This window comes from Poecilia reticulata, chromosome 3 (assembly GCF_904066995.2).
Source record: "Poecilia reticulata chromosome 3, P_reticulata-male-v2, whole genome shotgun sequence".
Lineage (NCBI taxonomy): Eukaryota > Metazoa > Chordata > Actinopteri > Cyprinodontiformes > Poeciliidae > Poecilia > Poecilia reticulata.
The window spans coordinates 33,843,396-33,856,264 of NC_088832.1; the positions used below are offsets into that span (position 1 = coordinate 33,843,396).

Sequence of the window (12,869 nt, forward strand, 5' to 3'; positions counted from 1 at the left end):
CTAAACAGACAAAACCGAGCCAGACGCACGTTTCTACAATCCCGATTGTTGACGACAGCGCGAGGTATTTCTCTGACTTCAAAGAAAGGAAGCTCACTGCGAAAACAGTATTTTGGTCCCGATTCTAAAGCAAATATCTTAATACATTTGAAATGAGACGAAATTAAGTTTTAAATAACTTTTCATTAAGAAATATGAGCTTGTTTTACATCAATAATCCCTTAATATTGATTGAAAACTACTAGTTCCATTGGGAGATTATTATTTCACTTGTAAGATATTTTCGCCATGTTCAGTGAAATAATCTGCCAGTAGAAGTTTAACTTTGTCGTCAATATTAAGAAATTCATCATTTGTGTTTAAATGATGAACTGAAATTAAATATAATGACTTAGATTTCAAATTCCAAAAATATTTATCAGAATTATCGTTTTGTTTATTTGTCTTTCCTGCTGGTCCTTATCTTTAGATGACAACTCCTTCTATTTTAATTGTTTTCTTTATTTTAGTCTAATAAATGCTTAACTTGTGATGCATTTTGGGAAACTTTTGTTTTAAACAACATGTTTCAAGATCAATTAAGTATTTTTGAATTTTCTGTTATTTAGTTTTTCCCTCCTATGAGAACTGAAATTAAATACAACTTAAAAATATATTTTATGCTTATGATGTAGTTATGTATTTCTGATGAATCATGGACATGAGAAAAAAACAAAAAGGTGGGAATAAAAGACGAATAAAAAATAAAAAAGAGAAAAAAATTATGGAGATGATTAATAAAAAGCTCAAATATCTGCATCTCAATCCCTAAAATAGTCTGGTGCAACATGACTAAACATACAAAGCGGCGGAGGGTGGAAAATGATCAGTGATTGATAATAATCAATTAATTCTGATTGTGTTTCAGGTCCAGTCTCTGGCATCAAGACCGAAATCATGTGAAGTGCCTGGAATCAAGTAAGTCCTCAAAAATTTACTCTAAAAATAATTAATCTCCAAAAACATCTCAAAACAATTGAACTAGTTCAAAATTTACATGTCTTTACTGGAGGAGAGCTGAACATAAAGTCCGGAAAATTATTTTATTTTCCACCGCATAGATTTTGTTGTTTTAGTTCTTGACCAGTTTAAGTTCAGCTCTACTTTTCACATATTTACACGTGACTTCAGAAGCCCAACTCTCGCAAAACTTTAGATTTTTTTTTTACTTTACAACCTCAAATTGTGATGCATTAATGTAGATTTTATTGGAAAATATCAACACATTTTATCTATAAGTAATTAATAAACGTTTCAGGTTTCAGCCGTCTTTCCTGCCGCCCTGCGACTGTAACATCATAACTGCTGTCTGTGATTCATGAGTCACGTTCTGGTTTCACAGAATACAACATCCTCCTCCAATGAGCCGCCAGAGGTTCAGGATGTCTGCGAGGATGTTTGTTTTAATGCAAATTTAAATAAATGAAACAAAAGGATCAGAATAGCAGTCGGTCTGCAGCCTGATTTGCTGGTTTCTGACAAACACATGCTTTTATGAAAGCAACCATTTGTTCGCTGTGTTGTTCTGTGGCAATTCATGATGAGTCATGGTTGATTTCCATAATCACATGTTGGAGAAATAGGAACATTAGCAATAAATAAAAAAAAGGGGACAGTTAATGAATTTAAAAAAAACAACCAGATGAAGAAAGCAGTGGCGTGTTTGGGCTGTGGAAGATGGAAAAGAGGGCATTTCAGAAATTTTCTAGAAATTTCTGAACTGGTTAGAAAAAAGCTCAGAAATTTAGAGCTTAATGTAAAAAAAATCGTTAAAAATACTTGGAAATTTCTGAGTTTGAAAAGTTGAAAGTTTGCTAGAAGAAATTTAGATTAACCTCAGAAATTTTCCAGAAAAAAAGTCAGTAATTTCACTTTTGAAACTTCGGAATTTCCAAGTTTTTTTCTAGAAGTTTTTTTGGGATTAATCTCAAATTTTCCGGGTATTTTTCTAGCAAATATACCGTATTTTCCGCACTATAAGGCACCTAAAAAACTTCAATTTCCTCAAAGGCCGACAGTGCGCCTTATAATCCGGTGCGCCTTAAATATGGACCAATATTGAGCCACAACAGGTCTAGCAGCTACGGTAAGCAGCCGGTGATTTCATTTTCCCCCGTAGAAGAAGAAGCATGCGGTGCATGCTGGGATAGTTGTCAGAACGCTGGTTTGTTAATAAAGTTTGATAATACATTTAAAGCCAGGGGGGGAGGAGCGGGGAAAGAGAGACAGGATGCGGTGGCAGCGTGTCGGTTGGTCTGCGTTACCCAGAATGCAGTTGGGCACAATATCACAACACCAACACCGTGAGTGAAACAACGACTGGAGCAGCTACTCAATAAAGTACTCTGGGACCAGTTCTTTACAAATGTAGATGTGTAATAATAGAGTACGGAACAAATTGGCAACCCAAACTGAAGCATCTATTCTATGCGCCTTATAATGCGGAAAATACGGTACCAGAAAAGGCAGGAGCGTTTTCTCACAAAGTTTATTTCTTAAAGTTGAAAATGTTCAAGTTCATAAATTTCCAAGATCTTTTCTAGAAAGTTTCTGAGAGTAATCTAAAGATTTCTTAGCTTTTTGACGTATTTTTACTTCTTGTTTTCTATCTACAGTGGCCCTAGTATTGCTTTGAAATGGCAGCGACGGCAGCTTTTAATAATCATTTTTTCCACAGTATTTTCCCGTCTCCGGAGCAGAACCCGGGACTGTCCCACTACCAGGGCTCGCTGAGTACCGGTGGCTCTCTGCCGGACCTCAGCAACCTGCAGTTCCCCTCGCCGCTGTCCACCCCGCTGGACCCTGACGACGGCAGTGGCTACCCCAACCTGAGCGGAGGCAGCAGCACCGGAAACCTGCCGGCCGCCATGATGCACCTCGGCATCGGGAACTCACAGGGTGGGTGGAGACGTGCAGTACGGATCCAGACATCTGTTAGAATCAAATATCAGATGCAAACAGTTAATTGTTGATTAATGGTTTATTTGACCAAAATTAGTGATAGTTGATTATCTAACTGAGTCCACTTAGTACTACTTTTAGTGTTGTAGTTTGGCCGCCATCCAGCAGAGGGCACCGATTGTCATTGTTAAAGCGAAAGACGTTGTAAGAGATACAAAGATGGCGGCCATACCGGGACGAAAAGAGTCACCAGTTCCTGATCGGGTCCGATATGGCATGAAGAATATGCTTAATGCGGTTATTGGAAATATAAACACTCGACAAACTCCTTTTAAGTTTCACCTTAATGGCGCTGATTCAGTCGAGCTGCATGACGGAGCAACGTCAGCTTCTCAACCGAAAATACTTATCAGCTATGGAGGTGAGGATGAGGAGACGGAAAAGCAGAGGCATGGTAATAAAAACAAACAAAGTTGACGCTAAGCAGCACTGTTGACTTTGAGGACTGTCGTGAGTTAATGCACTTAATTTAGTGAAGTTTAACTTTCCTTCTAGAGCCACCGCTGACGGGGAGGGTCATATTTTATTATTTCCTTTTATTTTTCCATTCAGCAACCTAACAAGATCCTGCTACGTTATATTTATAGACAGGTCTAGAAAATAGACAGGTGGTCTAAGTTTAATAATGTTTATGCAAGCAGCATTTAATACAGGTGATACAAAATGATGCTGAAATTTAATGATTAAAAATTTTGCATGCGATGAAAAATGTAGCTCTTCGTGATATGAAAATCTGGTCAACCCTCTTGAAACTCAAGTTTTTAAGAAAACAGCCGCTTATCAAATAATCATTAGCCCATAAATAAGATCAGTCAACGTTGGATAACTTGTCTCCCTGTCAGAGGTGGTGATGAAGAACTTTTTCTGGTTTTCTGGCTCGTCTTCCTCGTGTTTCTGCCTCTAACCCAAACATGAAGCTTGAAACTTCTCAGACGTTTCCTCTGTGCTGAGGCTGAATATAAAGAGGAGGCTGATCTGCTGTCGATTTTCGGTGCTGTTGGCTTTAATATTCAGCTTTCAGATGTGAGAACTACTGCTGCAGCATCTCAAAACGTGCTCCGCGTTTCTGCGCCAGCCGATCATACATTATTAATGCCTCTCTGAGGGATCTCTCTGTCTCTGACTTGTTCACTCGCAGATCCGATCACACCCGCTGCTGCTCCCTTTCACTCCTTCCTCTTTGTCTGCACTGTCGGCCTCTGATGTCGGACACAGTTCAGCTTGGCCGCGCACCAAAGCCACGCAGGAATTTTGACCCTCTTTCTGGCTCTGGACAATCGGCTCTTTTCTTCCACGCTCGTTTCCCGTTCACCCCTTCCCTCCCCGCTCGCACAATGCAGTCCAGTGTTTCACTTTTGAAAATCAGCAACATCCATGCGCGTGAGTTCTGCTGGTGAATCTGAGTCTTGTCTTTCTGTCCCGGCAGGTCTGTCCTCCTCGTTGAGTAACCCGTCCATCCAGGCGTCCCTCAACAACTGCCAGCTGCAGTCGTCGCTCAGCAACCCGTCCATCAACTCGTCCGTGCGTCTGCCCAGCAGCTCGCCCCGCCGGCGGCCGGCTCCCATCAGCCCCCTCACCTTGTCTCCTGGAGCCGAGCAGCGCAGGGGTCTGTCCAAGCAGCTGTCTCCCACCATGTCCCCCTCGCTGTCCCCCATCACACAGGTACATCAGCTTCACACAGAAACACAAGCTGCTTTCACACCATTTAATCCGACTCCAGTCCGGTTCGTTTGGGGAGTTGTGAATGCGAATTCAGACTCCAGTCTCCATTCAGTTGAACTGAACTCTGGTGCGGTTTGGATGTAAATGTGAACACAAGGCGGACCAGAAACGGGTCCAAAAGCAGGAAACGAACTATAGCACAGGGCATTCTGGGTAAATACAACTAAAGTGTGAGAGTGTAGCGCTGGTGGGAGAAACGTACGACAGCAACGCATATACAAAGAAAACAGAAACAAAAAGGAGGAGTACATTTACACCAACTCTAGAAAAAACATGTAAACATTTTTTGGAAATATTTCACTTTTTAGGGAGATTTTAGAGATTTCCAAATTTTTTTCTCACAAACTTTTGCCTTTTCCAGCTTTTACATTTTCTTGTTTTTTCCGGAAAGTTTCTAAGATCATTCTCAAAATGTCAACGGTTTTTGGTGGGAAATTTACTTCTTTTTTAAATTTCTTTCTACAGCGGCTGCATTCCTCTGTCGTAGAAATAGTTTGTGATGTTTTATCAAAGACGAAAGAGAAATAGTACAAATGCTAAAATTTGACACCACTCCTTTTTGTTTACATTTCATTGAGAAAGAACTTGCACTCAGTGCCTTCATTTGAGGTTTTCGTGTCGTTTCCTTCAGTGGTTCTTGGTGCAGCGCCCCCGCAGGCCAGGAGGGCAACAGGTTTTTCAAGTGTTTGGTCCTTTTCAGTGCAGTGTGAAATAAAACCACAGCAGGTGAAAATGTAACAAATGTTGCAGATTCCGTCTGAAGGTTTATTCCCACCTGCGACTCTGATACTCATTCTTCTGTTGAATTATTCTGCATTTATTCTATTAGAAACTAAAAATTTGAGAACCAATCAACCTTTAGGTTCTGTCTTTTTGGGTCCTCGCCGTCTTCTCTGCAGGGCGTCGCCTTGGATACCAGCAACATGCCGAGGGAACCGCCTCCGCCGTACCCGCTGTACCAGCAGCCACAGCATGCAGTGGATCATGGCCGGCCGCACCAGCAGCACCAACAGCAGCAGCCGCACCAGCAGCCAGCGCAGCATCAGCAGCACCAACACCAGCAGCAGCACCAACACCAGCAGCAGCACCAACACCAGCAGCAGCACCAACACCAGCAGCAGCACCAACACCAGCAGCAGCACCAACACCAACAGCAGCACCAACAGCATCAGCAGCACCAACAGCATCAGCAGCACCAACAGCAGCAGCAGCCTGTCTCCCCTCTTCAGAACATCCCTCTGGACTTCAATACAAGCCAGGTGGGTCCTGCACACAGCAACCTCATTCTGTCACGTTTCTGTTTTTATTAAATTGTTTACATTTATGGTGGTTGAACAAAAATAACATGTTTGGCATGTAGATGGTGTCTAATGGTTACTATGGAGACTTGGTGACCCCAAGAGGTCACACTTTGCTGCAGTGACCTATGGAGGATTGTTTCATGTCTTTCTAAGGGACCCTACAGCACCTTTATTCACTCATTTTTACACAAATGGCTCTAATATTATAACTCTTAGAATGTTACTTGAAATTCTGCAGTTCAGAAATGAAACCTGAAATCTGAATCGGGCAGTGAAGGTCTGAGTGGCGAATCTCTAAAAACATGCAAAATAATGTAAAAATGCATCAGATTTAACAGCTGAAGCAGTTGCAGCCGTTTTCTGCTGCTGCAGTTGCAGCCGCCGTTTTCTGCTGCTGCAGTCGCAGCCGCTGTTTTCTGCTGCTGCAGTCGCAGCCGCCGTTTTCTGCTGCTGCAGTCGCAGCCGCCGTTTTCTGCTGCTGCAGTCGCAGCCGCCGTTTTCTGCTGCTGCAGTCGCAGCCGCCGTTTTCTGCTGCTGCAGTCGCAGCCGCCGTTTGTTTTCTGCTGCTGCAGTCGCAGCCGCCGTTTGTTTTCTGCTGCTGCAGTCGCAGCCGCCGTTTGTTTTCTGCTGCTGCAGTCGCAGCCGCCGTTTTCTGCTGCTGCAGTCGCAGCCGCTGTTTTCTGCTGCTGCGTGTCCTTGGGAGCTTTTGCTCCAAACGCGTCATCCTGATGAATCGTCCATTATCAGGTTTCTCTCTCAGCTTGTTGTTCTAAATCATGTAAAATCTGACAAAACATGCAGGTCAGAGGCAGAGTTGGGTAATAACTAGTTACATTTACTTCAGTAGCTTTTTTTTGGAGAAAAAAAAAACTTTTCGGAGTATTTTTACATTAAACACATTCTCAACGATCAATAATAAATAATAATCATTTAACACTTGAACTGGAAGACATTTTAAATATCCAAAATAAATAAACAAAATAACAGAAACAGCAAATAAAATGAATTATGAAGTCTCTGTGAATATAATTATTCAAAAAAAAAGTTGAAACCGAAGCACCAGACTGAAAACTTTTTTCATCCTGTTTTTGGTAGAAAGAAAAAAAAAGAGAGAAAAATCATGCAAATGAAAATTATTGAGTTTGTTTTAATTTATCTTGCAATCAATTGACGTACTGCTCATCGTCACAGGCCATAAAACCATAAAAAAACTGCACTGACTTTACATTTTGGTCCATCTGATGATGTGATTTTTAAATGTTGAATGATTGATAATTTCATCAGTTGCTCAGGACTTGATTGTATATTTTGTTTTTCATTTTACTTGAATAATGTTTGTTGTAGTGGTGCCTCTCTTACTTGAGTCAAATCTTTGGGAACTCTGCCCACCTCAGGTCAAAGGTCAACCTCTGGCCTCTGCTGTGAATAAATCTGGTTGTGATGAATGAAATAAAACGATAATAAGTTTGAATGTTTGTGTTTTTGCCTCCCTACCAGGCAAACAGCTTGGCGTCGCTCTTCAGCGACCCGTTTGTGGAGCAGCAGTTCTCGACCCGGCAGAACAAGACGCTGCCCTATCAGGTGAGGGCAGCAGAGCACATTCGCACATCTGCAGCCCAGATGTTGAACCCATTGCCATCCAGAGAGGAGCTTCATAAAGATTCTTAATCTGCATCGTTTGTTTGCAAAAGGTTTAGCAAAACGAGCTGCAGACGTTTCTGGCATCAGTTTTAGAACAACAGGAAGCTTTGATTTGTTGTCATGTCGTAAATAAAACATGACAACAAAACTCCTGACACAGAGAGCGCCGCTGCGCTAACCGCCGCTGCGCTAACCGCCGCTGCGCTAACCGCCGCTGCGCTAACCGCCGCTGCGCTAACCGCCGCTCTCTGATGGCCATTTTCTTCCCATCTGCTCCCAGTTGGACCAGTTCAGCCTGCTGGAAAATGCTCTGAGCTCCTCAGCAGGGGGCTCCTGCTACGACCCGTCGTCGTCCTCTTCGCTCTACTACTCTCAGGCGGCGCTGTCCGGCCTGGGGGGTAGCCATGGCAACCTGCAGGACCCCTCCCACATGAGGGCCAACATGCTGTACGGTAACTGCAGCGGAGGGCTGCCCAACATCATTCTCACAGGTGAGTCTGACACTGGAAAAGGATAAAAAGAGGAAAACGCATCTCAAACTGAAACGATTAATCAGTAAATCACAATTAATCACGATTAATTACAAACTCTGTAGTGAAATGTGCGTTCCCTCTGGAGGAAGCCCAAATTTGGGCCCAGGAACTTCCTGGTGCTTCTAGAAATTCAGGTTCGCTCCTTTTCATTGGTGCTCTAAACTGAGCTGCAACTAGAGCTGAAACGATTAATCATGATTAATCAATTACTAGTGTGATGGAAGTAAAATACATTAAAAAAGAAGCTTGATAAATGTTGCTGTAGTGAAATAAACACCACTTGAAATGGTTTAGATTACCTGGAGGTTTAAATTCACTTTGACATTTTACATCATTCAAATTGTGTTTGGATGATTTGTAACCAGTTAGAGAGTAAAATATTTATGAAACTGGAAAATGTTGTTTTAATTGCTGAATTATAACAACATTTAATTTCCCTTTTGGATCAGTTTTTGAGTTAAATTGAATCTGAAAATGTCCTCCATCAGCTCAGTAACAGAAACGACACAAGTTGTCCTGCAGAGTTTAAATTCAGGCAGCATCAGGTGGAGGGTCACATGAAAAATGCTTAAAATGTTACAGAAACAACAAGATTAACATTAAAAACAGTATTAAATTTCAAATTCACTTCCTCCAAGTGGCTTCCAGGGTTTTTTTTTTCCACCAGTAATTTTTACAGCAACAACCTGGAAACCAAAGATTTGTTTTGTTTGGTTGGACGGATTATGAAGCATTCTAGTGTTCTGTAACATTTAGTGTAAAATCATCCAGTTGATGAGTTTCCGCCTCCTGCTGCTGCTGCTGCTGCTGCTGCTGATGATGATGTCAGCGTCGCAGTGAGAGGAAGTGTTGTGACTCTCCCACCTCCATCATCTGTTGTCTCCGTCTCAGATGACTCCAACCCGAGTCTGTCCAAGGACATCAGCAACGCCCTCTCCACCGTTCCCGAGTGCTTCGACTCGGAGGGAGGCTTCCCGCTGGAGGACGAGCTGCGCATCGAGCCGCTCAGCCTGGACGGACTGAGCATGCTCAGCGACCCCGACATGGTGCTGCCCGACCCGTCTGTGGAGGACACGTTCCGCAGCGACAGACTCTGAGCGCAGAGCGTGTGAGCCAACGGTTCCCTCTGCTGCAGGTCTGTCCTCTTGTTCCAAACCATCCAGTTTAAAATCTGATCTGGGTTCTGGTTCAGCCCCTCCAACCAAAAAAAACAAAGAAAAAAAACAAAACGAGATCCAGGAGCGCCGGAGTCCCTCCTGCGTTTCCCCCCCCCCCTCAGCGCCAGATACCCTGAAGCCATGGAAACACCATAACCATGGTTACACACCATAGCAACCCCATCGCCGTGCAGAAGAGCAGCAGAAATCCAACACATAATTTACGTTTTCTGTTGTGGCTCTAATAAAAAAAAGGAGCTGGATTCCAGGCGGCGCCGGCAGCTGGAGCGGAAAACCCGGTTCTGGTGGAAATGAAGAAGAAAAAAAACAACAAAAAAAAAAAGGAGAGATTAAACTTTTTCAAATGTTTCTTTACATACGGTGTCAGAATGTTTTGAAATGTATGCTTAGATATATATGTATATATATATATTCTTAAAAAAAAAAAGAAAAAAGAGCCAATTAGAGCGTATTTTCAAATGAGACAAAAAGGGCAAACTGTTTACAAATATGAGACTGTATAAAAATGGCGGATATTTTGAATTGATCATGTCGAGTAAAAGCTCTATTTTTCTCGCATTTTGGACGAACATCCGGGTTCCTTCCTGCGTCATTTTTTTACCTTTCTGTTGCAGATTTTCTTGCCCTGCGTATGATTTTTTTTTTTTTTTGTTTTACATTTTGTACCGACTTGTAAATTTGCTTGTACTGTACCTGATTGTGAATAAGGGCATGTGCTACTGTGGATCCACTTTCTGTTTTTGTTACTGAAGTTAAAGGAACCCCCACCGCCGGAGCAGACTGACCGTGTGAACATCGGACACCATGTAGAAATGCACTTAAACTCTTTTTTTTTTTTTTTTTTTTTGCACTAATTGGTTCACGTTGTGTAGATTTTTTTACACCATTTTTAGCTGATTAACCCAAAGAAGAACGAAGCCATCAGTCAGACTTTACTCGACGACGCGCCATGTTTGGTTCATATTCGATGTAAAAAACCGGATTTTCTGTTTGTGCTGCTGTGATTTCTCCCTGTAGCTCATTTCTGCAGTGGGTTATGTAACAGCTCAGTCCTGGCGGGCATTGAGCGCCCCCTTGTGTCACTTTTGAAGAAGAGCCTTCGATTGTTTGCTCTCCTGTTGTTTCCTATGCAACCTTTTTCCACGTGAAACCTGTTGAACAGGTGCAGCTTTATGCAGAGCAACATGGCTCTCTGGCTCTTTGTCTTTTGTTAAACCTACACAATGTGAGGGATCAAATTATTTAAAGAAAAAAAAAAAAAAAAAAATACTGCATGTGTCCCCTGGCTATGCTGGTGTTTGCTCTGAGAAGAGGTTTGGGTTTGTTTCCAGTCAAACTGCGGCTCCTTCCTGTGCATGTCGATACTCTAGGCTTTTATTTTGAAGGGTTTCTCTGTTTTCAGAAGTACTTTGTGGTGTGAAGTTGCTGTTTTCTAAGGGTTTCCTGCTGTCTGCTCGCCTGCCTTCTGTTGCCTTACTGACTCTTTCCTTATTCCAGCAGCTGATAATCACATCTCTTCAGCTTTAGCTCACTTCTAGCTGCCTGTGGTTGTTTTCTGTCTCAACATCCAGTTTGTTTTTCTTTTCTTTTCTTTTTTTCCAGGTGCATGTAAAATGTACAGTTCTGTTATTTAAAGAATGTTTATGCCCTTTAGTGTTATTTTTTTTTTTAAGTCATTTGAGTTTTCCCTCAAAATATAAAAGTTTATTGGTTTATAACATGTTATAGTGCTTATCTTTCCAAATTAATATAATCAATAAAAAGAATTTACCGTGTATGAAGTCTATAAGTTTTGTTGTCGTTATTGGATCTCCCAGTAGGGGGCAGTAGCGTGTAGTTGAAACGCAGCACATCTGTTTGCGACGTTTGTTTCTTCAGAACTTTAAAGTTTTAATTGGATAAGTAGAAACTAAATACTAACTATTGTTTTTCACTTAAAACTTAGGAAAAAATGTTAGAGGGGAAATAATCTGTCAGTGGAACTGGAACACATTCATCAATATTAAGGAATTATTTACCTAAAACTAGCTCCTATGTCTTGCTGTAAAGTTATTTGTAAGTTAGTTTTTTGTCTTATTTCAAGGGAACTGAGATATTTGCACAAGAAACCAAAACTACTTGGTAAGATTTAGTTTCTTTATTCTTTTTTTTTTGTTGTTTTGTTGGCATGTTGGAGGAGGTTTGCTCCTTTTCTACTCTTCTGTCTTTTGGCGGAGATGTTTAATGTTTGGACAATTATTCCCTGTGATGTCAAAAGCTGTGCAGCTGGAAGGATTCTTGGGATTACTTTTTATTACTTTCTGACAGTTGTTATGCTGCGTAACCATGGCAACGATGTTTTTTGTTTTGTTTTTAAACTGGGAGCAGTTTTATTGGCTAGCATTCAGAAGTTAATTTCTTACTTTGTTAATGAAGGGAAAGCATCATATCCTGCTAGTTTTTTTCTGCAAAAAAATGTTTTACATAAAACATAACTGAGAAATTTACTTATTTTCTTTCTCTAATTTGAGATTAATCTCTAAATTTTGTATTTTTTTTGGGGGGGGGGGTGATGTTTTCACGACTTTTCAATCATCATTTTTTAATTCCTGTAGATCTTAAACTGAGATGTGTTTTGGTGGAAATGTATTTCTAATTTTTTTTCCTTTCTATCTACTGGCTCTAATATGCCATTATAGATTGCTACCAATGCCCTTTGAAGTAATGAACCGCACCTGGTCAAAAACAACCAATCGGAGCCAGGAGGAGGGTCTTAGCGCTGTCAATCAGCTCGTGGAGATGCGCTGAAGGCAGAAAAACTTAGCATTACATGAAGAGTGTTTATCTGCTGTTAGCGGTGGCTATGTTAACTGGCCTTAACATTCACAATGGACTCTGCTGATTCCTCCTGGCTCTGATTGGCTAGGAGGCTCTGGCCAATCAGAGCCTCCTGGCTAAGATTGGTTGATATTTACTTTTGATATTTATTTTTTCTTGTGTTAAAGTGGCAGTTTTAACAAATATGTAAAGGCTTTTTTTTTTGAAAGGTTACATACTGTAGCTGTAGAGAGGAGAGGCAAAAGCAAATGAGGTGGATTAGCAGTGGTTGCTAACAATGGCTGGTGTCATATTTCTGTGAAATATCTTCTCTGCTGCCCATAGTGAGCTGCTAGCATGTCCTACAGACTTCAGTCAGAGGCCTTTTCAGATTCGTTGTGAGACTGACTGCTACTGCCAGCTGAATAAACGGAACAATGGACCCAAAACGCAGCGGAAAACTTACAAAGAAACAAATCTGAAATGTGACGATGCAGGTTAATGCTGTGACAAAAAGTTTCAGTAATCTCAGGTTGGTTTGTGCGATGGAAGCGTATCCATGGATACCGGTTCTTTGTGAAACCTGGACTTTATCTAGCAGGAACTTCTCTGACCCAGTCCGGAGTCTGGAAGTGGTGAATGCAGCGGCGCTATCAGCTCTAATTGATGGCAGCGCTAAAATCAGAGTCAGATGGCAT

The 12,869-nt window shown here is 41.5% G+C and overlaps 1 protein-coding gene across 4 annotated transcripts in view; it reads left to right on the forward strand.

Moving 5' to 3' along the window:
* crtc3 (CREB regulated transcription coactivator 3) overlaps positions 1-11,152 on the forward strand; it is a 45,995-nt gene extending 34,843 nt beyond the window's left edge. For all 4 annotated transcript variants that reach the window (XM_081605534.1, XM_081605535.1, XM_081605536.1 and 1 more), the window contains 7 exons: positions 908-957; positions 2,717-2,937; positions 4,427-4,662; positions 5,622-5,981; positions 7,521-7,604; positions 7,945-8,155; positions 9,089-11,152. In XM_081605534.1, coding sequence (XP_081461660.1) covers positions 908-957; positions 2,717-2,937; positions 4,427-4,662; positions 5,622-5,981; positions 7,521-7,604; positions 7,945-8,155; positions 9,089-9,294 — 1,368 coding nt within the window. In that variant the 3' untranslated portion in view covers positions 9,295-11,152. The remainder of the gene's footprint in view (positions 1-907; positions 958-2,716; positions 2,938-4,426; positions 4,663-5,621; positions 5,982-7,520; positions 7,605-7,944; positions 8,156-9,088) is intronic.
* Positions 11,153-12,869: the final 1,717 nt, after the last annotated feature.